Raw genomic sequence first — 26,309 nt, 5'->3', positions numbered from 1 at the left:
AAATACTACTGACTGTGGAAACTATTGAGCTGTATGCCTCTCTTTGGAAGTAATGAAAATATACTCAAGTATATTGGAAAGAAGATTGCGAGATTGTCTAGAACCAGACTTCGAAGAGGAACAAGCGGCATTCCGCCCAGGGAGACAGAAACAAGACCATATATTCTCAAAGCGAACCATATCGGACAGATTTTTGAGCAGAGGAAAAGAAGCAAACCTGGCATTCCTCAATTTGAAAGCTGCCTTCAACATGATACCATGGAAGGTAATATGGGAATTGCTAAAAAGGAGGAACGTCCCACCAAGACTAATTCAGAGCAGTAAAGTCGATGTATGAGAAAGTAGTTGTTCGACTGAACAGCAAAACGTCACAAATCTTTACGATGGATAGAGGAGTAAAACAAGGGGACAGTTTGAGCCCATACATAACAGTAATGGATGAAGTGATAAAAATAGGTAAACAAAGAACAGAGAAAACCAAGGTAGGAATGTGGAGAATGAGGCCAGTGTATTGTCAAACTTTGGTGTACGCAGACGATATAGTATTCGTTGCAAACACAGAGGGAAAGTTACAAAGAGCGGTACTAGAATGGACAGAAACATTAAAGGAAAAAAGAAATGATGATTAATGAAAGTAAAGAGTAAAGTAATGAAGATGAGCAGAACAGAAGATCAAGTAGGAAACCTAATCATAAACTGTAATGAAAATCAGCTCGAACAGGTACCAAGTTACCTTGGAACAATACTTCATCAAAATGGGAAAATAGAGCCAGAAGTCTCAAATTGTGTCCGAAAAGCAAGTAATGCATATTATCAATTGAACCAGACAATATTTGGAAAACAAGAAATAGGAATGAGAGCCAAACTACAAATATATAAATCAGTAATAGAGCCAATGTTATTGTATGGAAGCGAGAGCTGGCCAACGAAATGAAAGGAAATTAGTAAGATAACAAATGTAGAAATGAAGTGCTACCGAAAGATAGTAGGCAAAACACGAAGAGAGAGAGTAAGAAATGAAAGGATAAGGGAAGAACTGGAACAAACATCAATTGAAAATCATCTAATCAAAAGACAGATGAAATGGTTTGGCCACGTAACAAGGATGGAAGAGGAAAGGAAACCCAAGCAGATCTTGGAGGCAAGACCAGAAGGAAGAAGATCGAGAGGCAGACCAAGGAAGACGTATGAGGATATGGTGGAAGAATTAGGAAGAAAAAGAGGGAAGACACTCCAAGAAATAAAGAAGATTGCCAAGAAGAGAGAAGAATGGAAAGAGTGGGTTGAGGCATCCCCGACGCTGTAATGGCATAAGGGGTAGAGAAAGAAGAAGAAAGCACAAGTGGTAATTTGATGCTTATAACTGGAGTGAAATACTCACCCGATAATCTAGTGTGTATGAAGAGAAACAGTAGTGTGTGAAAAATTGCTGTGCATGTATAGTTGAATGAACATTGAATAGAATTTGAAAGTAATGTGTGTATACATAATTATTGGTTGCTCATAATGATTGATTTGAATGACTCTCTCGTCCCCCTAGATCACCAGGAGTTGTATTTCCTTGTTTATTATCTGGCCTGACCAGATGATTTTCTGAGGAGACTGAGATGAAGATATGCAGGTAGTGGAGTTAGGAATCATGATCTGGAAATTGAATCAAGTTGGAGTTGCATTTACTGTATAACGTGATATGGTTCATGTGTACTAATCAGAACCTTCACATATTCCTTGTTTATTGTCAAAGGATTTTCTAATGACTTGCTAATCAAGATATTATTAATTTATACCATAAGTAATTAGTATTTGAATCCAAAAAAATACACAAAAAATTTTGCAATGTAGCACTTGAAATTTCTTTAATAACCAGTAGGGATGCGCCGATATGAAATTTTGGCCAATACCAATAAAGTACCGATATAAAATTTACCGATACTGATAACCGATATTCTACCAATCCGATATAAAATTAAAAATGGTAAATTAAAATGAAACGTTCATTGACCTCCTTAATAAATGTGTGTTTCAAGGTGACTGCAGTAAAAAAGAAATTGCATAATTAGACATTTACTTTTTTAGAAAGTAGGGCATGGAGATTATCCATAAAATTTACAACAAAATGGCAGAATTTTGCACTAAATTATCATATATTTATCGATATATAGGATCAGTAAAATAATCTGTAATTTTACCGATAAAACGATAAACCGATACACCAATATGCCTATATCGGTCGATGCTGATAGAGTACCAATTAATCGGTCCCATCTGTTTTTATAAATTATTATATTTTGACCTTTTGTCTACAAAACACATTAATACTTATATTATTTCTTGGAATACGTTGCTACAATGGTGATTCCTTTTTCCATACTATTGAGAAAAAGAAAATAATATTAATATTCCTCTGGAGGGCGACCCTCTTGAGTGTAGACCTCACTCTCACCCTCTGCATACTTGTGAGGGTGAGGGTGAGGGTAAGGGTGAAAGGTGAGTTGTGAGGGAAAGATGCAATCTATGAGGGTAAGGAAAGTTGAATGAAAATGACCACCTCTGATGTTGAATGGAGAAGTACATACTGCATGTGGTTGATAGATTTGACGTGGATTGATATTTTCAAATAACCTTCCTCAATGTGCACATCCACATCCAGGAAGGTGATTTGGTTGGTGCAGTGGGTCCTCTCCAGGAACTCTTGTTTGAGCTTGCCATAGGATGAGGCCATTCTTGTGCCCATGGCTGTCTCGGTTGGTCATGAAATTAGTATAGTGAAAACCCAATTTTAAATTTTCCTGCTTTATACATTCAATCTTGATGGTCCCAACCATAGCCCACTACGATCCTTCCAGCCTCGGCACTCGACCAGTTCGCATGTTATTCCAAGATGTCCGACTCATCTGCTTCCACCAAGATGCTTCTAAAGCTGTACGATTGAGAGGCTTGTGATTTAAGTATTTAGGTCTTTCTAGCATTTCTCTTGTTTAGGAAGCAATGTATTTCAACACAACTGGAATGAAGAATCGCAGACAAGCTCACTTAAATACAAAGAATGGAAAAGAACATTGCACTGTCTCAAAGCCAGTAGTAGGCTTTATGTTTTATTGTAGGTTTCGCTTCATACACAAACTGGGTAGGAGAGGCACAGCATTTTCGATGATTTTTTTTTAGTTGTCCACAAAATACCAATAAAACCGGGTGATGGTTAGTGCATCATTTGATTTTTGTCACTTTTAATATAAATACTGAACTACAGGATGGGGTAGATATTTGTGCATTGAATTTGGAGCAAGACATGTTTTCTATTGGCTTTTTTTATTACAAATCCTGCAACATAAACAAAGGAAGATAGTTGTGCCGATTTCTGCTGAGAAGCTCAAAAGAAAGAAAAAATGTGATTGGTTTGTGCTCTGAATAACACAACACAAATAACTTTTGTATATACTAAATGGTTCTGACACATTTTCATATCCACGGGGGACAAGGAGGATCATTCCCCCTTGGAAAAGTAATTTGTTTGTCATTTGGTTCATTGTGTTTCTTACGTAAAAGTAAAAATAAAGGTTATTTCTTTTTCAAATAATTCAAAATAAAGCATTACCATAATATCGAATCGTTGTTTGTTCCCCTCAACGGAAAAAGTATTGTTTGTCCTGCTAGAAAATACTTGTCCCATCCACCTGGGGAAAAAGTTTCGTTTGTATGACAGTACCTTATGATATTCAGTTAGGGCTTCTTCACACATTCTTCCTCTCTGACATAGTGGAAGTGATGTGATCAGCACTAAGTTCCGAATGCATTTACTCACCCAGGGATTTCCTTCGATACCCACTGATGTGAACCTGGATGAGACCCAGACCCTCTTATTCAGGAACACCAATGGAATACCCGAAATGACCACACAGAGAATCGAACTGGGTCCCCTAGTTTGAAGTCCTAACTACAGGAAAACCGCGGTTCTTCCTTCCATAATTAACATACACGAAATTCACAGCAAGGCGAAAGAATTATCTTACTTTTAAACGAATACACAATAGCAGAATATAAGCGGCAAAACTTTTCAAGGTTGTTTCGGCATGCTATGAAAAAACAGGTAATTGTTGCTTAGCCAACTTCCAGCCGCAAAGTTGGATATAAATATCCAAAGTTTCTTTTGGAACAAATTCCAGGTTAACATGACCATTCATTCATGGTAAGAACATGCACTTTGCAGCAATTCGCAGCTACATTAAAAAATAAACTACTGTTTCTACATAGCTTACCTTTTACGGCTGTTCTTGTTTTAACTTGTATTAAAGAGGTTCGACATTCACTTTGTAACAACAGTAAACATAACTTCGAACAAACACAACATAATAATTAAACATTCACTCACTACCAACATAAATATACACAGGTAAGCATGCAAGGTCTGCCCAGCACTGGTCAGAGTTCAGCGAGGTGCTTGGTCCCTTGAAAAATGTCAAATTGAGGTTTCACTATACTGGGGTTGTGGTCTGCTGTTCAGGTAGAATTTCATGAGAGTGAGGTATGTTGGTGCAGAGTCTGGTGTCATCAATAGTGGCAAGGATGGTGGAAGAACATTGATTTTCTGGAGGAAGTACTTGGTGTCGCAAAGGTAGAAGGGCAGAGTTTCACAAGAGGCTGGAGGTGGAAATCAACAAAGGCTGAAATTCTTTTGGTGGGCGAGTGGTAAATGGACATGATTGGTCTGCCAAAGTTGTGAATTTTGGGCAGTAGGTAAAAAGTGGGGGTGTGGGGAGTGGCTGGGATGAGCATGGATATAGTGGAGGCTGTCAGATGCTTGGGCGTTTATGATATTTGGCATTTTGTTGAGCTGTGGTTGATAAGTCAACCCTGGTGGTTTTGTATGTAGGTAGAGGAGTAAGGAATCTAGCAAGTGGCTTCCGCCAGGTAATCATGAGAGTTAGACACCACCATGGTGAACTACTTGCCAACTGGGATGATTCTGATGTTATGATTGTGGTGGATGATGAGAAGAGCTTTTTTCTTGGGAGGGGGCGAGGTTAGATTCATTGTGGAGGCTATTTAGGAATGAAGTGTCAGAGGTGGCAGTCATATACCTTTCCAGGGGTGGTTGGTGAGCAGGGGGGGAGGATCTTAGGAAGAAGAGACAAAATTGGAGGACTTGGATGGGCTTTGTTGGTTGTGGTGTGTGGAGGGGGGGGGGGGTAGAGGGGTGTTTAGTACAAAAATATTACCAACAGAGGTTTTAGGCAAAGATGTGGATGTCAAAGAGCAGGCAGAATTGATTGGGGGGTGGAGATGTTGGTGGAAACAGCCAAAAGTTCTACAAATCTACTGTTATTTTATTGTACATGGCATGTAATATTTTTATTCATAATGCCCCTGATATTTGTTTTTTAACCATGTTATTATAACATACCATACAAGAGGTGATGGTTGCGGTAGAAAGGCAACTTAAAAGAACTCAAACATTTATGTTCAAGATATAAGAAAATCATTTACATTGTTTCTTGTACATCTTTTTGGTAAATAAAAAAGCAAAATTTCGGTACAAAAACAGAGACAATTTCGGGTTCAGAAACAGTAAATAAAATGAAATTTCACTGTTATAGCAGTGAAAATGCGGTATATAACATGACATTTTTTGGTTTTAAAAATGTGAATACAATTCCAAATTTGATTTAAAAACTGCACTATTACACAAAATAAACATATCCCTTCTAATAGCACATTAAATCATTACCAGAATATTAAGTTTATATCTATATAAAGGGGTCCATTTTTGCTTCTCAAATACTTATAGCAGAATTAATCAATTATCCGTGAAGTGCATAACTCACAGGATATTTCAGACTTCAGAAAGTGTTGTCAGTATATAAACGGTAAATTTCGTGTTTAACAGTTTACTTTGCATTTTGCATCATTTCGTGACAAAACAGGGTAGGAAAATGCACCTCACACCTTTCAGAAACATGAAAAATTAATATTATTCGTGTTTTCCTCAAAAATGAAATATGCATGCCTCTAATCATAGGCAATATACAATCTCCACTGTGAAATTTCTTGGTGGATGAGGTGGAAAAATATATTTTCTCTTAAATAAACTCGAGCTTGATTTGTTCTCCCTGCATGCATAAATTGGATTCGATTTATTGATTTGGTGTTTTAAGTCCACTTTATGCACAGTAAGGCTAATCGGGACTGGAACGACAGTTTAAAGTGGGATCCGAACCACTATGTACCTCCACCAGGTATCGAACCCGGGACCCCTTGATTACAAGGCGATGACGCTACCACTGCGCCATCGGGGAGGCTGCATGCATGCATAAATTGTTCCATGTAATCCCATTTTCCTGTGTCATAAATCCATGAACTTTTGTTCAAAGGTAATGAAAAAGGAAATAATTTGATTTAGTTTCTGAAAAAAGTCACTCAAACTGAAAAAAAGATTTTACCATATTGATTGAATTGTTGTATTAAGTCCACTTTATGCACAGAAAGGCTAATCGGGAGTGGACCTACAGTTTAAAGTGGGATCCAAACCACTATGTGCCTCCACCAGGTGTCGAACCCAGAACCCCTTGATTACAAGGTGACAACGCTACCACTGCACCATCGGGGAGGTCCTAGATTTTACCATATACGTGTAGGCCTATATGTTTGATTTGAAGTGATTTAGTTTATTTTACTTCGCATTTTGTGCCTCTTGGATAATTTGCGAAGATGGGGATGAGTGATGAAATGATGAAATTGATGAATGGGCATTCACAAACAACCAAGCCCGACCGGGATTCGAACCCGGGACTCTTGGAGGCCTATATGTAGTTTATTGTTATAACTAGGGCTGGATTTTTATGACCTAAAAATTACCAAAATATGCAAAAAAATATGTTTTTAAGACCTATTTTTTTTTCAAAATATGCACTATATTTGAAAAATATGCCCTTATAACTGGACTGTTTCAAACATCAATATCTAAATGCTGAGATATTTTCACATACATACTATTTTCAGTTCACTTTATGGGCCCTGATGAGTTGCAATGCACAATGAATACTTTCTCTAAATTTTCAAATAAAAATGAAAAAGATGTTGCTACAGTCCAAAGGAAAAAAACTCTCAAGTAAACATGGGAGTAAGAACGAATCAACTTCGAAAATGACTGTATATTTCTTGAAAATGCAAAAATATGCTAAATATGACTGAAAATCCACCAAAATATGTTCTATCACGCAGAAATGGCCAAATATGCCAAAATATGCCCTTAAAAACACCTTAAGTTTATTAGTTTCTTCATAATATGAATTTCTATATGTTTGGGGAACATATCACCCCTAACAAAAAAATGCTAAGTCATAAAAATCCTAGCCCTAGTTATAACAACATACAACATTACAAATAAATACAACGCGTCTGACTACCATGCTAAAGGTCCCGGGTTCGATCCCCGGCCGGTTCAAATCCGGGAACTTTTCTAACGTTGGAAGCGGACCCGGCTCCCACCCAGCATCAAATGACATGGGTACCTGGGGGAAAACCTGGGGGGTAAAGGCAGTCAGGGGCGTGATGCTGATCACATCACCCCCAGATCAAGAAAGTATGGGGCATTACCCCCCACCCCTTATACGCCTTCATGGCATGGTGCTAAGCACAGGGAGGCCTCCCCGATGGCGCAGTGGTAGCGTCGTCGCCTTGTATTCAAGGTATCCCAGGTTCGATACCCGGTGGAGGCACATAGTGGTTCGGATTCCACTTTAAACTGTAGGCCCAGTCCCGAATAGCTTTACTGTGCATAAAGTGGACTTAAAACACCAACTCAAATTAAACTCAAGCTATACACAGGGGAGCACTTTAATTTTTTTTTTTTTTTTTTAACAAACTTACATTACAAGTAGGAATAGCATAATTATAGCATAATACATAATCATCATGTATTGTTAGACAAAATAAATCTGAGCTGAAGTTTCTCCTTCATTTTACAGACGTTATTAAGATCATGAAGACACTTGATTGCCTGTTCTGCACACTGATTTGTTCTGGGAATTCCCAGTCTCGATGGTTCTTGATTCCAAAACTTTTTCACACATGCTTTTTCATGAACCTGCCAGCTGCTACATAGCTTCTGATAATCATCTGCATTGTAGATTTGGTCAGTAAACCAATGTAAGAGATGAATCTACAAATTTTCCGTAGTGAGCCTCTTCTCTTTGGTAGAAGAATAAATGCCAAAAGAGCTAGTATTGCTCGAGAATTCCATCTTGCAATTCTTAATCTAGGTATTTTCTGAAAGTGAAGTGAAGTTCAGGAAATCCTCTAGTTTCTTCAAAAAAGCAGAAAACCTGAGTTAAATGAAATAGAAATTTCATATCGTCACGCCATCCTGCTGTTTCAGTAATCTCTTCTTTACCATTCTCGAAATTAATCTTGAGCTGCTCGTAGTTCTTTACAAGTTCCGGGATAAATGGATATTCGATATTGGGCAATGTGTTGTTTCCTCAAAGTTCGTTAACCATTATTATGCGAAGCACTCGGTCAAGAACATGGTGTTGACAATCCATGAATTGTGGTTCTTCCAGTTTCTTTTGAGCACACAGTCTTCGTAACTGAATTACAATCCCACTCTTTCTTCCATTGTTCACATTCGTAGTGCCTGCAAAAATGATCTTTATACTCTTCCATAAATTGTATTCATCGAGAACAGCGGTTATTCCTTTGACAACAGTATCCGCTCTTTCGTCTGGTAGATCTAGTGCTTCTAACTTAATTTCTACAATATTAAGTGTAGTGCTTTCATCAGTTCTTCTTTAAGTTTAACAACTTCTTTAATGGTAGACCTGTAAATAGGAGTTTGTGAAGGTGTCTCAATGTTGATCCCATCTTGAGATAACTGTCGGCAAATGGTTGCTGCTTTGCTGGTTGATATCTTTGAAGATGTTACTAATTTGGTTGCAGATTTGGTTTTGTTATAATTCTTCCTTGTCCTTGTAGACTGTTCATCTGAATTTTGGGACTCCTCATATTCACTCTCAGTCTCTGATGTTTTGGAAGTTTACGTAGTAGTAGTAAAGGCTCTACCAATTTGAACATCAGAAATTTTAAAGACTGTTATGGCAACACTGCCTGGAATGACCAGATGGAACTGTGACATGTGTGTGCAGTAGTCTGTGGCAAGTTATCATGGAGAGATACACAATGCAAAAACAAATAAAAATTATTCAAATTTATTTTCAAAATTTGTGTTCAGTTCGACAGATATTTCGTGCATTGAGAGGAATTTATGGACAACATAATCGACCGACAGAACAAACAAAACTGTAGGATTTGGGCAGATGAAAATCCGCAAGTGATTCTAGACGTACACCTTCACCCTAAGAAAGTGACTGTGCGGTGAGGTTTTTAGGCCAATGGCGTGATCGGGCCTTATTTTTATGAGGATCAACATGGAAATCACGTGACTGTCAATGGGGAGCGATACAGGAATATGGTGGTGCAGTTTTTGTGGCCTAAACTGGCAAGTCTTGACAACAACAATGTGTTTTTTCCAACAGGACGGTGCAACTTGCCATGCAGCTCGCCAAACAATGGAGTTATTGCAGGAAACCTTCCCTGGACGAGTTCTGTCCATGAAGATCATGTGACCTAACCCCCCATGGATTATTTTCTATGGGGTTATGTCAAATCTAAGGTCTATGAGACTAAGACACGCACAGTTCGTGACCTGAAATGGAACATCGAACGAACCATTGAGGCTATACCGCTCAATATGTGTGCAGACGTGCTGGAATATTGGACATTCACCATTCCACCCACCGAAGCAGACGAGGACATTTGAACGACATATTGTTCAAAACATAATGTCATTGTTTGGTCTTCTAAAATAAATAAATTATATATATATATATATATATATATAAAATTATCACTTGTGGTAATCATTCTATCTAATTTTAAAGATCTGATGTTTAAATTAGTAGTTGTTGTTGTTTCTGTTGTGTTGAAGTACGCTGCAAAGCCATTTTTTTTCTTTTGGATGGATGGATAGTTTTGGAACTCACAGTCTTCCCAGTTGTACAACCAACATGTCCTTTGCTTTCGACCTGAAGATGATATAACCTTCTGTCCTCCTGCACAGCAATTCCCAATTTTCTTCTGTGATGTCAAAACCATCATTCAATTCATTATATTTTCCTCGTTCTACACATTCATCGTAGGTGTTCAGCACCTTATTCAGTTTTGCTTCTACGACTTGAACTGATAAGATTTGGAAATTTAATTTCTTTTGCCATAAACATGTTACTTCTTTTGCGATTTCCTTTACACGTTCTTTGCTTCCTTTCATGGATGCTCCAAGGAAGAGATAGCGACCAACAATTTGAATTTTGAGTGGTATCCTGTGATTTCCAGTTTTTCAGTGATTGTTCCTCTTTTCCTATGTGATTCCTGAAATCGTACTAGATCTTTCGTCCAGATCTTCTTGTTTTTTTCAGTGGTAGATGCACTTTTCTTATGATATTATGATTACAAATGACATTTGGCGATTGGAATTATTGCGGAATAGTTCGTACTTCAACAAAATAATGGCTAAGCGCACAATGATACACACATGCCACACTGCGACATCACAAAATGACACTACACAGTTTCAGTTTTCTAAGTTCCTTTGTTCCCCAACGTGGCACGCAAACAATGTTTGCCAAATATAGTCTGCATAACAGTGCTCTTTCCCTCCCATTTCATGTCACAGTCGCATCCACTATTGGGCCGCCTTATGTCTTCTTCCTTCTCAGATGTCCTGCTATTGGTTGGCGAGCTCCAATGTATGCACCAGCACTGCCTACCGGCATCTTCCAATACTGCATTAAGAAGACTCTGACTTGTATGTCAGCAAGAGGGCATTATTAATCGGAACAGAAATCTTTCAGAAAAACAATTACCACTGCTCAATCGGGAAGCTTATATACTCTAAAACAAAGATTGTTACAGAAAGTTCAAGAGACGTCTACCGAGTTCTAGAAAGTTTCATAAGTTCTAGAAGACTCCAGAAAGTTCTAGAAGGCTCCAGAAATTCATAGTACTACTACTTGCAAAATGCATATACCGTATTTACTCATGTATAATGCTCACTTTTTTCCAAAATTTTTGCCCCCAAAAACTGTGGTGCGTATTATGCACGGAATAATTTAGACAGCCAACATGAAACCATACAGGGTCATTCCATGATTTTGGGACACTTGTACTGATTTTCCATGTTTACGGAACCCTATCATTAGGGAGACAAATTTATGGTAAATAAAAACTGAGGGGAGCGGTAAATAAAAGGTTAGATCAGTGGTATATACCAGCGGTGGAAAAAAATTGCCACACACTTTTTCATTATGAGAGGAAACAACATTCAAAAGAGCTATAAATTGATAATCTACTTCATTTTTATATACTGTACACATACACAAGTACTTAGCTGTCCCAAAAAGAAAACACCAGCACAAAATCACTTCATTTCTAAATTGCATATCTCAAGTGATTTATTCATTGTATGTATTTAAAGGATATCCTTGCTGTCCAACAAATAAAATAATCACTACTGCACATACACAAACACATTTTGAAAATCACATGATGATAAAGAAAATTAATTCATGACTGAACACAAATGACACCATTGTTTCCCTTCATGTGCGGGAACAGACTAATGTTATCGCTGCTACAGCTAGCAAGTTCAATGAAACTGGAAGTTGAGTAGACATTCGGGGGAAGAAAGGAATGCAGCTCGACAGGGAGCGAAGTTTTCGAACTGAGATTATGTGCATGGGAAATCAGAATTTGCATCGTCTTCCTGATGTGATCGAAGATAAAACATTCTTCAGCTGCAAGTGCTACGAAACTTTAGGCAAACGTTTCGTTACAAATCGACAGTTTGCGCGCACAACCTCGATTGCCGGTTTTTGCATGTTTTCTACTTAATTTGATGATATTTCACGGTTATTTCGCGAAAAAGCGTTCATTTCGTGGAAAAGCACACATTTCGCATTACTTCGCGAATAGAACTCATGCATATTTCATCATTGGGGGTGTAGTTACGTGCAGAATGTTCAAAATTGCATTCTTTTTTCACATTTCACGAATCGCGAAAATTCAATGTCCCTACCTATCATGTTATATATCGTTGTAAAGCTTGAATCCTGCAGTTTCTGAATATGGAAACAGTATTCCATTCAAGATAATGACAATAATGTGAAATGCGGTTGAAATAAGTTCATCACAAAATGAAGAAACTTTCTGATTTTTATGGTACTTCGGATGAAAGAAAACATAAGGAAAAAGATAATAAAAATTAAAATGTATTACTGGCGAAATAATATGACATGTATGGAATGTGTAAATTCCTTAATGGCAGAAATCTTGTGCTGCTAACTGCTATTTGGAAGGACCTGAATGTGCCTCGTATAAATGTTATATTAGTCATGGAAAGAAAAAGTATATATTTTGAAAAAGAAGGAATAAGCAATTGAATAGGTACGACGTCATTCACTCTTGATCACACATTTACAACCTACAACTAAAAAACTGGATTGTACTGCGCATTATATACTAGACATAATTTTTTGTCACTTTTACCCATCCAAAACCATAGTGCGCACTATACACGCACGCACACTATATATGCGTAAATACAGTACTACTTATATATGATTTTAGAAATTTTGTGTTAGGGGTGACTTTTTACAAAACTAAACATAATTAAATTCTTTTTCATTAACTTTGAACATACGTTCATCGATTTATGACACAGGAAATCAATTATTCTACAAAAAGTAAAAAAGTCATAACCCTAATTCATGATAAAGGTTGTTCGAATTACTCACAAGTTTAATATATATATAATATTAACTTACATAAGTTAATATTATATATATACATAACCCTAATGTGCACACACAATAATACTCTGAAGTTTCACGAGAGATCAGGTCAAATATCTACTATTTGCAGTTGATCAAAGCTCAAATTACATAATTTTACTTAAAAAAATAATACTTACTTGCAAAACTGATATATTCCATTTTCAAAGACCAGTTGCATGGGAAAAGTAGTTTTTACCATCAATGAAATATTACTGGCAGGTGCTATTGTCGCTGCATGGATAAGACTGCACTGAAAACAATTAATATAGTCATAATTAGCATTATGAAAAGTTTCTTGGAAACATTTGTTTAGGAACCAGACTTAATTTTCTGAATTACATATCACAAGGGAGATTGTCTCAAGATTTTAAAATTGTTAAAAAGAATTAAAATTTATTTCACAAATTTTTTGGGATAGTTAATTGTGAAAAAAACATGCAGTTGATCATTCTAATTCTCATTCTCACGACCGGAACAAGAAAGTGTGGGGCGTTACCCCCACACCCCCTATACGCCTTCATGGCTTGGTGCTATGCACAGGGGAGCACTTTACCTTTTTTACCTTTTTTTTTATATATGCAATTACATGTACAAATGTCTACACAGCAGAGTGCATCCAGAATCCACAGCGCTCCTTCCTTGTAAGCTATACAGTATCATTCAATACCACATTTGCAGCACATTCCAATGAAATGAATTCACAATCATATCCATACGGTGAAGACATTGTTTGGTTTGGTCAATGATTTTCAAATGGGACACCCAAAAATTAATTTGTATGAGTGAAAACAAGCAAAGAACTCAGTATCCTTTTAGGCTTTCCTTGAACTGTCAAAAAATATTTGAAATACACCAAAAAAAATAATATACAAATGTGAGAACCCATTATGCAGGGTGTCCGGGCAAGAGGTATACAAAAATATATGTTACAAGGGGTGATCAACTGAAACCCGTTCGTTCCATGTATTATTGGTATAGTGTGTAGGAGGATATTGTTTGTCCAATTGTGTGTAATGGTTAATGTCCCTGTGTGTTGGGTGTAGGAATGTTGTTTATACGGGTTTCCGTTTTGCAGGTATAACGAGTGAAAGATGGCGTTCAACGTCCCCAATCCGTCCAAACAGGACCAGCGTGCTGTCATCCAATTTCTTTGTGCCGAAGGTTGTCAACCAGCTGAAGTGTACCAGCGTATGAAAGACGTGTATGGTGATGCATGCGTGTCCAAAACAACAGTGGTGGACTGGGCAAGAATGTTTCGGAAGAGGCGTGAACAAACCACTGATTATCCCCGTCCTGCTCAAGCCCATGTTGTTGCCACAGAAGACATGTGTGAAAAGGTGAATGCGGCAATATCTGCAGATAGACGCATGAGTATTCAATTTATAGCGAACGAGTTAAACATGGGTTATGGTACTGCTCACAAAATTGTGAAAGCTCTGGGTTATCATAAAGTGTGCGCGCAGTGGATACCCAGGGTATTGACGGAGGACCAAAAGTTGGAGCGTATGGGATGCTCCATTGAACATTTGTCACGTTACCATTTGGAAGGTAACGACTTCTTGCTGAGGATGAAACTTGGTGCCATCATTTTGAACCGAGTTCAAAGTCTTCCACTATGCAGTGGAAACACCCCTCATCTCCACCTCCCAAAAAGTTCAAGACGCAACCGTCTGCGGGGAAAGTTATGGCGTCTGTGTTCTTTGATTGCCATGGACCATTATTGCTCAACTTCAAGGAACCAAGACAGGCCTGGTTTATTGACCGCTGGAGTCATTGTGTTGCATGACAACGCGCGTCCACACGTTGCAAACCAAGTGCAGGATTTGTTTCAACGATTCAAGTGGGAAATGTTGCGACACCCACCCTACAGCCCTGACCTTTCACCTTGTGACTTTCACATCTTTGGGCCTCTAAAGAAGGCTTTGAAAGGTCAGAGATTTCAGTCTGACGCTGAAGTTCAGGATGCTGTGCGTGATTGGTTTGAGATTCAGCCTTCGCAATTTATATGGACGGCATTTGTAAGTTAGTGACACAGTGGGACAAGTGTCTCAACGCTCATGGTGACTTCTTCTGAACAATATTTTTACTGAGCGCTAACCATAGACGCCTCTAGACAGTGTACCAGCTTCAGCTCGAAATAAAATTTACTTCACGAATTATGACCACTGAACGGGTTTCAGTTGATCCCCCCTTATATAAAGAACTATACATTTTATGTTGTTGGGTAAGTGCTCAATTGATAGAAAATCTCCATTTCAAGGTCAGCACCGAGTCGTATAGGTTGCACATGCGCACAAATATTCAATGTGATGCCCTCTAGCAAGTCGAGCAGCGTATGCCTGAGTCAACATGTGGATGTGTTACTGATATGAACTCTGCTAACCATAGCACACACTGCATCTTTCGTTCTTTTCAATCTTTGGTGGACAATATGAAGAGTTGGCCAAGGTTTCTTTTCATATTTAGTGGTATTAAATACAGTCACATGTGTGTGTTTTAGGCTGACATGTCAATTACTCTTTATGTGAAAAAAAAAAAAAAGGCAAACTTTAATGTAAGCAAAAGCATGTGCCTGTCACAGTTAAAGATTCTCGCATCTACGAAGAAAATCCAAAACACATTCCCACCTCGCCGGCCTCCGTGGCCGAGTGATTAGCATAGCATGCTATGACGCCAGAGATCCTCAGTTCGAATCCCAGCCTGGGCATGGTGTTATTTGTGAGTGTCCCTTCATCAATTTCATTATATCATCAATCATCCTCATCTTCGTGATTAGCCAAAAGAGGAATAAAAGCAAAGTAAAATAAACCGAATCACTCAATCAAACATTGTCATCTCACTTAAATCCAAAATCTACCAACCGAATGTGAAATGCCATAAACTTAACCTTAACTGATTTGAGAAATTAGTTAGAAGTTTTAAACATACTTTTCCTTTCCATAGACCCCCAGTGCATTGCTTTCATGCAGAAAAAATTGCAAGAAATTGGATCAAGTCTAGATATCACTGAGCCCTTGACAACCCAAATGGCAAACCTGCAGTTTGTCTCATTTATCTCGTGCAGTCATTTGACTAATGTAATTTTCTTACGGTTTGACTTTAGGGTTTAACTTAAAATTGTGTTGTGTTTGTGTTGCATTCAATATCAAAATTACATTTTAAGCAATTAATGTCCAATTCTAAGTATATCTAATACTTAGGTAAAAATAAGTTGTTGTCCACAGATAAAATCACAAATTGCACAATCTTCTAATGTCTAGGAATGATATCGAGATGAAAAAAGTTGAGAATTGTCACAGCCTGAACTCGTCTCCTGTGTGGTGATGTCCTTCTCGTTCTTGTTTGTGCTTATTTTTGTTTGAGTTTCCACTGAGTTCTTAAAACTTATTCTAGATTCACTTCAGGCTCAGAGAGGCTTATTGGGACTGAATCTGCAGTGGAATCCAAAGCACTGAGCAAGTGGGACCCTTCAATTACAAGGAGAGATATCTTGTCCTGACCCACAGAATGTTTAGTATAAACAACACGTACATTGTGTCACCACTCAAAGTTTCACAACGTATATACACTTGCGTGCAAAGAAATAGACCCACCTCACACTTTTGACATAAAATGTTATTAAATTTATTAACATCATACATATTTATTACTGAACTTTATCTACATATAAGTAGGATAAACATTTTATGTGCCTTCAAACAGTTGGAAGAAAAAGTAAGAACAAGTAAACATTTTATGTCAAAAGTGTGAGGTGGGTCTATTTCTTTGCACGCAAGTGTATGTCATTAAAGCAAAAACTTTTCTTAATAACGTTTTTCTGCTTTACATCTTTTTTTGACGCTGTGAATCGTCAAAATAAGGAATTATATCCTGAATAGATTAAAACCGGGCAGCACAGGCTCGGAATTGTCACTAATGGAATAACTTTGCAATTATAGTAAACAATATACACGACTTAATTGAAACAAAATTTGAAATAAAATATACGCATGGTGTGTCTGAATAAGACACATAGTAATTTACATTTATTTTAAGCAATTTATTAAAATATGATACCTGAGTTTCGAACGAGATCATCTCGGACATCAAGTATCGCCTTGCTTTGGTTTTGCAGATATATATTTCAGTCTCGTCTCGAAATTTGAGAGGAAACACAGACTTTTCTTGTCTCAGTATCATCTCTATGTTCAAAAATCTCTTAATATATAGGTTTAAGTATAGTTTTCATTCTTACAAAGTTATTAAAATTATGGGTGAAGTACAGGAGTACATTGTACCACCCAAGTTGGTCTATCAAGTCTCATCTCGTTTGTGTAAGAATTTTGATTTGAAAAATTCATATACTCTTCTGATGAAGATTTGTATCTTATTTCAGAATTGACAGGAGCACTTGTGTATCCCGCCTTATGCAAAAGAGGATTCGCCTAGAGTGTGATTTCCTGAGAGTAAACTTTGACTGATTCCATCGTTTCACACATTTTTAAACAATTTTCATCTCCTTAAAGAGGTTTCCAAGAACACAGGTCAATGAAATAACTAGTAGCAAGCACAATAAATTAGGATTTAAGCTTTACGTTAAATACGTTAAATTAATTTAACACCCCTTCATGGCATGCATGGCATGGCATATGCCTTCATGGCATGGTGCTAAGCACAGGGGAGCACTTTACCTTTTTTTTTAGTAGCAAGCACATTGTGGTAGAATAAGTTGACAATGGTTTGAATTTCTGTGGTAAGGAAGATAATGTTTGTAAGTTATAAACAATATACACTTTTTTTATTGAGTGAATTGAAAATATGTTCTTTTAACAGTAGCATCTTCGTCTGTAAAATTATCTAGGGGGGGGGTATCCCCTTCAAAAATTTGGGGGTATAATGCACCCCTGCGCCACAGGCTAGGTGTCACTAGAAACAGCACAAAAGTTGCTATATGAAAGTGAAATACAACTTAAGGGTTTGTCCCTTCCCCCTAATTAAGGAAACATATTTTTAGTGGGGACAATTGTTAAAGAGTGCTAAGTGAAATGTCTTCTTACAAATAGTTAATATAAGTTTATTCTTTTTACAACTTTATAAAAATAAATTTTAATAGAATTTAAAAAATTATCACTTAGCCTTGCTTTAAAAAAAAAAATAAGAAGAAAACATAACTAATGGAGTAGCCCAATCTTATGTTATATCATATCTGCAGTGTTCAAAATATATACAAATAAAATTTACAAAGCCATCATTTACACTAATCTAAGACCTGTGAACAAGCTTAATATTCAATAAGAATGAAGGAAAAGTAAGTATTCTGAACGAAAGCAATGTTACCTTGTAGCATTCCTCTGTCTGAGCTAGCAGTGAAACAGGCTTATCAGCCATTGAAGCTATGCTGAAACAAGCTTCATCATAATGAAGTTGTGGATCAGGGTCAGAACATCTGCTTGTGTTGGAGAACATTTTGTGCACTATGTTGTCGAAGTTTTGTTGAACAAAAGATCTTCTCTACATTCAGCTACCATAACAAGCCTAGAAAGAGACAAACTTCAATTACAACCTAAAAATGGAGCATTTAAACAGTCATATCAAAGTTATAATCTAATTTCTTGATTTAGTAAATATGAATAAATATATATGTATGTTGCATTTGCTTATTTTACAAATGAATTTTATTGTAGAACTGCAACAAAAGATGATGGAACAGGAATGGTCAATATTAAGGGAATAACTTCCCTCAAAATTCATTGTGCCATATTGAAAACATGAGGGGTAAGCACTGTGGTTATGATCTTTGACAACGACATTCAAGGTATGATCATGTGAGGAATGTGTACCTTTTACCTTTTCAAAGTCCAAACCGAAATCATGAAAAATGTGAAGTGGTTAAATGCTTTCTTGCTGTAAGAAGGCTTCTCATGTACTTTCCTTAAAACACGTGAACCTGTTTACCCAATTTCTTCCACATTACAATGCATCATGACGTAAAGCTGAATATTTTCCATTACAGAATGTAGTCTCAAATATCACGTTTGCAGTATGCATATGCTATGAAAATTTAGATACAATTTATTTTGTTATTACTGGTTACAAAGGTGTCATATTGAAAATAATTCCAATTTCATCCTAGAAATCTCGCTAATATCAAAGCTCATACTAAGATGCAAGTTTACAATAAAAGGATGGAAATATTGTAGCTGTTCTGGAAATTTTAAAATTTCCATGGATCAATGCTTAATATATGAACAGAGAATCTAAAGGTAAATTCACTAGTGTATGCAAAATTTTTCAAAAGGGGCTGGAATTGTAATGCTGGATATTATAGTATTACATTCTAGAGGGAGGGGGTGTAATAAAACATTTTGTATTATTATTTACCATTATCATCTTCCTTTTCAAATTGTTCACAGGCAAAAATTGGAACTTATTAACTCGTTAACTTAGGACATATTTTTCTGTCACACTACCCTTTTATGTGGGATATTTTCTACCTCATTCTAAAAACCAGGAGCAATATTCAAGTAAATGTCGAATATGGGAATCAAATTAATTGTGTAAGCACATGTGATAATATTTAATGACTAAAAGAATAAGAGATATATTATTTTTGTGGAAAGGAAAGCTTTACTGCCAACAAACTTGTACTTTCGGAAATTCCTGAACCTGGTTTCATACTATGTAAATATACACAAAATTTAAACCCAAGGAAATAATGAACAACAATTAACAACAGAACATTTAAAGATGAACAATAATAGCCTATATCTAGAGGCGGCACATATTTTTGGTAAATAAAAATGCAACATTTCGGTACAAAAACAGAGTCAATTTCGGGTTCAAAAGCGGTACTAAATAAAATGAAATTTTGCTCTTATAGTGGTGAAGCAGCAGTATCAAAATGACATTTTGATTTTAAAATTGTGAATATAATCCTAAATTTGATTTAAAAACTGCACTTACTAGACAAAATAAACATCACTTCTAATAACACATTTATGTCGTTACAAGAAGATTAAGTTTATTCCTGTATAAAAGGGTCCATTTTTGCTTCTCAAATATTTACAGCACAATTAATCAATTTTCCGTCAATTGCATAACCCACAGGATAATTCTGACTTCAGAAAGTGTAGAGTCTGTAAAAAAAACTCCAAATTTCGTGTTTAAGAGTCTATTTCGCATAATTTCGTGACAAAACAGGATAGGAAAATGCACCTCACATCTTTCAGAAAAATAAAAAGTTAACATTAGAATGTGTTAATTTACATTTCGTGTTTTCGTCAAAAAATAAAATATAATAATAAAAATATGCATGCCTTTACCTATATCTATTAACATAAGGTAAACACAATTGTTTGGAAAAATATACAAAATGTTTACATTTAATTCAGGCAGTTGTGGCAAACATAATTTCTGCAGTCTCCACAAACAGGTAGGGTGCATACAACACACCTGTTATTTAACATATTTCTAGTCATAAGTGGTTCTGTTAACAGTTTTGTCAGTGACTGAATTAAATTTGTTTTTCATTCCTGGTGTTGATGAGTTGTCAAATGAATACCTTCTGAATTAACAAGTGAAATATTCAGTAGTGCATAGAAAACGAGATACAGAAAAAAATAACTTTAGGTACTTTGGGAGGGTATTTATAAAATTTGGGCCCCTGGGTTATCCTTCGTTTTTGGCTTTGCCGATATTATTAGGTATTATTAACAGTTTTGTTATCATATTACAGTAAAACCTCATTAATCCGGACAGGCAAAAGGAAAAAAAAAGGAGGATGCAAGGTTTTAAATGTGGCTAGAAGTCAACAAGAGAACTTCCCAAAGAAAAGGAAGTCAACCACTGATGAAAGTATGTTTCCCGCAGACTTTGTACTGTACTGTATAGTGTATTTACTGTTTTCTTATGCTTGTAATAACTGTAAACTACAGGAAAATAATTCTACAATGCAAGCAATGTGTACATACAAGAAAAACTAGTGTATTTAAGCCTATGCCCTTTAAATACACCATAATAAATGTGTTTTGTTGCTATAAACGGAGTTTTAATGCATTCTACTGTTGTTTTAGGTTATTTCATTTAATAAATACTTTCGTTAAACCCTTCAACATATCCCCCCATTAGTCCGGATTAATGAGGTTTTACTGTACTTCACTTCCTCTAATTGCATGCTCTGTATTATCTCTGAGAGATTCAAAGTCAATTTCTTGCAGAAGGATGTCAAACTATAGAGCAACCACAAACAAAAGAACCTTCGGCCAAAATCTTTTACACATCTTCCCCTCCATCCATTCATTTGGGCCATAAAGAAGCCTGCTCCAACCTATCCCCCTCCCCACATGCAAGTAGGATGCACAGAACAGGAAGTTGTGTGCAGGTCCTTTTGCCTGTGGTCTCACTACGCAAAGTAGTGAGACTGAATTTCTGAGGCAGTTTCAATTCATTTTAGAACACTGAGCAATTGCTCTCCACTGGCATTTCATGGTAAAATACTCACAAAAATTCTCAGAGCAATGTCAAGATTTGGGAAATGCACTATTAAATGTATTTCAGTATTTATTTTCACAATTTAATGTTATCACAATATTAAGTAATTTTAATAATCGATGCCTTTGTTACTTTTGCCCCTTTATATTTGTTCTCTCCCCTGGGCATGTGGACCCTAGGCTATAGCCTAGTGGCAAATCAGCCAAAGGTCCTATTGTTTATTCTGATTTCATCATGCAACACGTGTATTTTTTACACAATTCGATTTTGATGTACGTCTGTTAACAAATACTGTGGAGTTTTAGTGATTAAACACTATTCCTAAATGCTCTCTACTCTACATGCTTTTGTAGTTAGGTCAGGTTTAGTTTGCTTATCATTTTAACCCCTTCCCTGCCGCGACATTGAAGGGAAGTGCGACCAAAAAGAAATCATCTACATATAGATGCAACCGCAAAGTAGTTTCATCGAAAATAATGCAAAAAAAAAAAAACTAACTACAAAAAGACTTGCTGCAAAATGAAGCTAAGGAAAACAATCTATATATAGACTCTGCCACAAATAAACATTACATACTAGGTAAAGTAAAAGGAAAAATTCCCTTAGCATACAGCACCATGCCATGAAGGCACATTTAGGGAATGTTGGGGTATGGTCCCACACCACCACTACATGTTCTCGATCTCGGCCATTTTGGAGGTGCTGTGATCAGCACCATGCTCCAGCCACCTTTACCCTGCAGGGTTGCCCCCAGGTAGACATTAATTTGAGGATGGGTGAACCCCAGAGCTGCTTTAGGCAGGGATCAGGCCGGTAAAATTCTGACCTCAGAACACCCACCCCAGGAATTAAAACTGGGTCTCCTGAATGGAAGTCAGACACCCTACCAACTAGACAAACATGCTCTAATTCAATATTGCAAAAACATATTTTTCAGGAACTGAGCAAGCATCATCAACAATTGATTTTTGATTGCCAATAACCCACATAGACTAATAATAGTGAAGTAATTCCATGTCAAATCAACCAACAAAAAATAAATTTTGGAATATCATGGATTTGAGTAATTCTTGGTATACACATTTATCATCTGAAATATAGAAAATACTTATTTTTTTTATATTTTAAGTTTGCCAGTTTTTGAGTTATTGAAATTTCAAAATTGACAAAATTGCCCAAAAACCGCTCAACGCTGAAACTTTAAATGCAATTTGCAAGAGACCTGTTTCAACTACACGGCTGGGCATGGTCTCATTTTAAAGCTTATGAAGAGGGTTTTCATTTGATATTCAACATGCTTGGTTTTTTGCGAAAAACAAATTTTGGAAGGTTTCTCGAAATGTTATTTTACAATTTCCAAAAAAAGAAATTTTCAAAATTTTTAGAAACATGTATACCAAAATTTAGCCAAATCCATGACATCAAAGGTTTATACACTGGTTGATTTGACATGGAATTACCCAGTGGTGTCTAAAAATGGCTTGCCACAATTCAAGAACCATTAATTTTGAAATACAGTCTATATATATAGATGCTCTGCAAAAAAGACCCAATTTTAGAGTGTCTATATATAGCTCCGCCCTAGTAATTATTTTGGTTGGTTAGGCAGGTTATGTTTAGTTCTCTTAGCAGTAAATTAAAAACACTACATGCTTTCTACTAAGGTCACAATTTAGCTACTTCTACATTAATTCCCATGCACATGCTTGCGTTGGGTAATTTGTAAGTTATTTTTTCAATATAAATAACTTGTTTCGTAATCCAAACAATGCGTATTACTTTAAGGAAGGCACAAATTTTGTGTGACAATGACAGCCAAAATTCTATGATAATTAGTCTTTCTGCTAGGGGAATTTGAAGAAAGAAAAGAAAAAAAAAAAATCGGAAATGTTACTGGCAAATAGTAATGGGTTATGGCTGTTTCTTTTCAGGAGTCAGTTCACCGGAGCTCACTCACGGCAAGGAGTCGTTTAAAGGAACGATGCAACTCCATTTTGCAAGGCAGTTCACTGGAGCTTGCTCACTGAGGGAGTTGTTCAAAAAAACGACAGACACCACTCGCAGTTTTTTTTTTTCGTGCAGTTGAGCGAAGGGGAGTGGGGAGGATTGTGGCAGGAGTTATTCTGAGTGAAAAGAATAGGGAGGGAGGGAACTTGGCTTACTACTCCACATGAAAAAGAAGAAGAGATCATACACAGTAGGAAGGAAGATCCTAATGTATTTCAACTTATAATATTTTTTTGGTGTTAGATAAGTTTGTCAGATTCTGCGGAATCAAGTACATAGCTAAGGGAGGGGCTTGGGAGGCTGAAATCCTACAAATGTGTAATTTAAATTATGGTAATTAATTTTACTCCCTTAGCAAGATTAAACACCTTGCACAATAAGTTGTAATATACTGAGAAATTCATCTTCAGAGCTTCTACACCCCCTATCTTTTCCTTTAGATGGTGGCTGCTGATAAGATATGAGCCCCTCAACGAAATGAAATTTCTGGCTACGGGTCTGGTTGGATTCATTGCTAACATTGCTTTCGTACCGTTAGATTAACTGTGACAATTAAACATGGACAGCATCCTAATAATGAACAAGTTACTGCGACTGAAATAAAATAATATGTGTTGAATATACAATTGTATCTTGCAAATCATTTTTGAGGGTGTTGTTGCCCCCTTGCCCCTCCACTTACGGATGACCATGCAATTGGATAAACGGTCAAACAAACACACATAAGAGAATGGAGGACACCACACTAATCCTTGGCTTGCAAATAATAGCACTTTAATTCACACGCTCTCCCCAGTCCTCCCACCACCACCTTTTCTTTACGATAGTAGTTTGGGGTCGTTCTGCTGATTGAAAGACATTTCAATAAAGAAGAGCACAGAAAAGGAAACCTGTGTGTTTCATCAGAGCTTGTTTCCACCTGCAAAGTTCCTTTTACAATTATTCTCATGTTGCGAAAACATGACACAGTAAGCGTTAAAAGTGAATAGCCAGCCCATCCCTCACTCCCTTCTTGTTGCGCTACTGTATTGTTCTTATAAATAGAGTTGCAAGCATTTCTGTGTGGACACAGACACAACAATACAGCAAGCAGAAACAAAACACGGTCGCTCTATCTCACTGGTACTTGGGAGTGAACGACTGGGAGCGGCTGGCAACACACGCAAAGCTCTGGACTTTTCAATTTATGTTATTGTTACTCACTTCCATGAACAGAACCATAACGCAAAAACGAGTAACAATAATGAAGTGACAGGAAGGTATTCAGTAGCATTCCTTTCATGGTTGGCAGATAACAGACTAAATGTTAAGTATCCCCGAAACATCTGAAATTCCTTTATTTTTTTCTTTTTCACATTGGTACTTACGTATTCTACATTCCTAAGGATTCTTGAAGGTGCCATTTCATTTTTTTCACGCAAATAATCTCAATTTTCGACATATCGAGTAATTCTAGTTTGTTCGGTACTAGTTTACTATCCTTCGGACAGATTTCTCCATTTCTACAGAAGAAACTACTTACCGTAATAAGTTCCTGTAGTATTGTCTAACATCTGGAAGGTGTTTTGTGTGGTGCGGGAATGTTTCATAGCGGAAATTCAACCATTTACGCATAGCCCCACAAACCATCCATACATAGCCCCACCAACCATTTCCGGTAAGGTTAGGTTAGGTAGGGTCACAATAGGTTACAATAGTTGGTTTCGAAAAAAATATGCGTAGCCCCACACACCATTCTCGCATAGCCCCACACACCATTCCCGCATAGCCCCACTAACCATTTGCGGAAACGTACGTTCTTCAGTTACAAAAACACTTTTTTTAAAAAAAAAAATGATCAAAAAAACGTGAATACACGTTAAAAAATGATCCGCGAAGCAGATAGGTAAGTACAAATGTCAAAAATTGACGAAACTCGGAAGTTATAGGTGTCCGAAAGATAGTAAACATTTACCATACTTTCTCCAGTAAAATTGAAGAAATACGTCTCGGGGATTCTTAAATTTTACAACCACTTGAAAATTTTGATTTTTCGGAATTTCTGGAGGGATGGCAGTTCACACTCCTGTGTATGCTGGTGGGTAAATTGTAGTAACGAGAGTGAATATAAACAGAAGTGGTCGAATTTCGATCCAGAGTTCGAGTCTCGGCATGGGTGTTCGTTGTGTCCCTTTATCAAATTATCCCTCGTCCTTACCAGCGATTTGCCGAAAGTGTCAGAAAAGCGACGCTAAATAATACATATAAAAATACAAACTGAAAAAGGAGAGATGCATAAACATCGTGTACAAATTTTCCAGTTAGGTAACAAATAACAAGAAAACAGAAGCATGTAAACATTGCTTGAAAATCAAGGTAATGGAATGCCTGTTACCGTTCCATACTTCATATCCACATGTACTTAATAATATGACATAGATTAACCTATACAAAAAATTAAGCATAATAAGCGTGAGAATGTTTACATAAATTCTTCCTCTACTTTCCAAGTTGTCTCCTGCTAGTTTGGTACACAAACGCCTTTCATGTTCTTTCTTGATCGAATAAACGACACCCAAGACCAAGACGACACAACACTACAGATACAACACCCCCCCCCCCCCCACACACAGTGTTGCCACAATCTGTAAGCACAATTTCCCTTTGCAAGGGGTAAAATTTCCCCTTTTCGCCCATTTTTTTCCTTCATCTAAAGAATTAATAATACACGTTGACCTATGTTCGTATGCATGTATAAAATGCAAAGAAATTTAACTTTTAAATGCTACGACGCCAGTGGTCCCGGGTTCGAATCCCAGCCTGGGCCTGGCTGTTTGTGAGTGTTCATAAACTTCATCATATCATCACTCGTCGTTGCAATTTGCCGAAAGTGGCAGAACAGTGAAGTAAAATAAACCAAATCAATAAACAATAAAAACCAATAAATAAATAATTTTAAAGGGTTTTTTT

General features: G+C 36.8%; 1 protein-coding gene across 1 annotated transcript in view; it reads right to left on the bottom strand.

The window, feature by feature from the left end:
* LOC145994953 (heparan-alpha-glucosaminide N-acetyltransferase-like) overlaps positions 1-25,958 on the bottom strand; it is an 84,524-nt gene extending 58,566 nt beyond the window's left edge. The window contains exons 1-3 of the mRNA XM_083131480.1: positions 25,826-25,958; positions 18,201-18,398; positions 13,022-13,134 (exon numbers count right to left, since the gene is read on the bottom strand). Coding sequence (XP_082987606.1) covers positions 13,022-13,134; positions 18,201-18,329 — 242 coding nt within the window. The 5' untranslated portion in view covers positions 18,330-18,398; positions 25,826-25,958. The remainder of the gene's footprint in view (positions 1-13,021; positions 13,135-18,200; positions 18,399-25,825) is intronic.
* Between the last annotated feature and the right edge of the window lie 351 nt (positions 25,959-26,309).

This window comes from Lepisma saccharinum, chromosome 11 (genome assembly GCF_977018435.1).
Source record: "Lepisma saccharinum chromosome 11, izLepSacc3.1, whole genome shotgun sequence".
Taxonomy (NCBI): domain Eukaryota; kingdom Metazoa; phylum Arthropoda; class Insecta; order Zygentoma; family Lepismatidae; genus Lepisma; species Lepisma saccharinum.
Note: the sequence above shows the minus strand (reverse complement) of the source record. Positions and strands in the feature narration are given on the sequence as shown.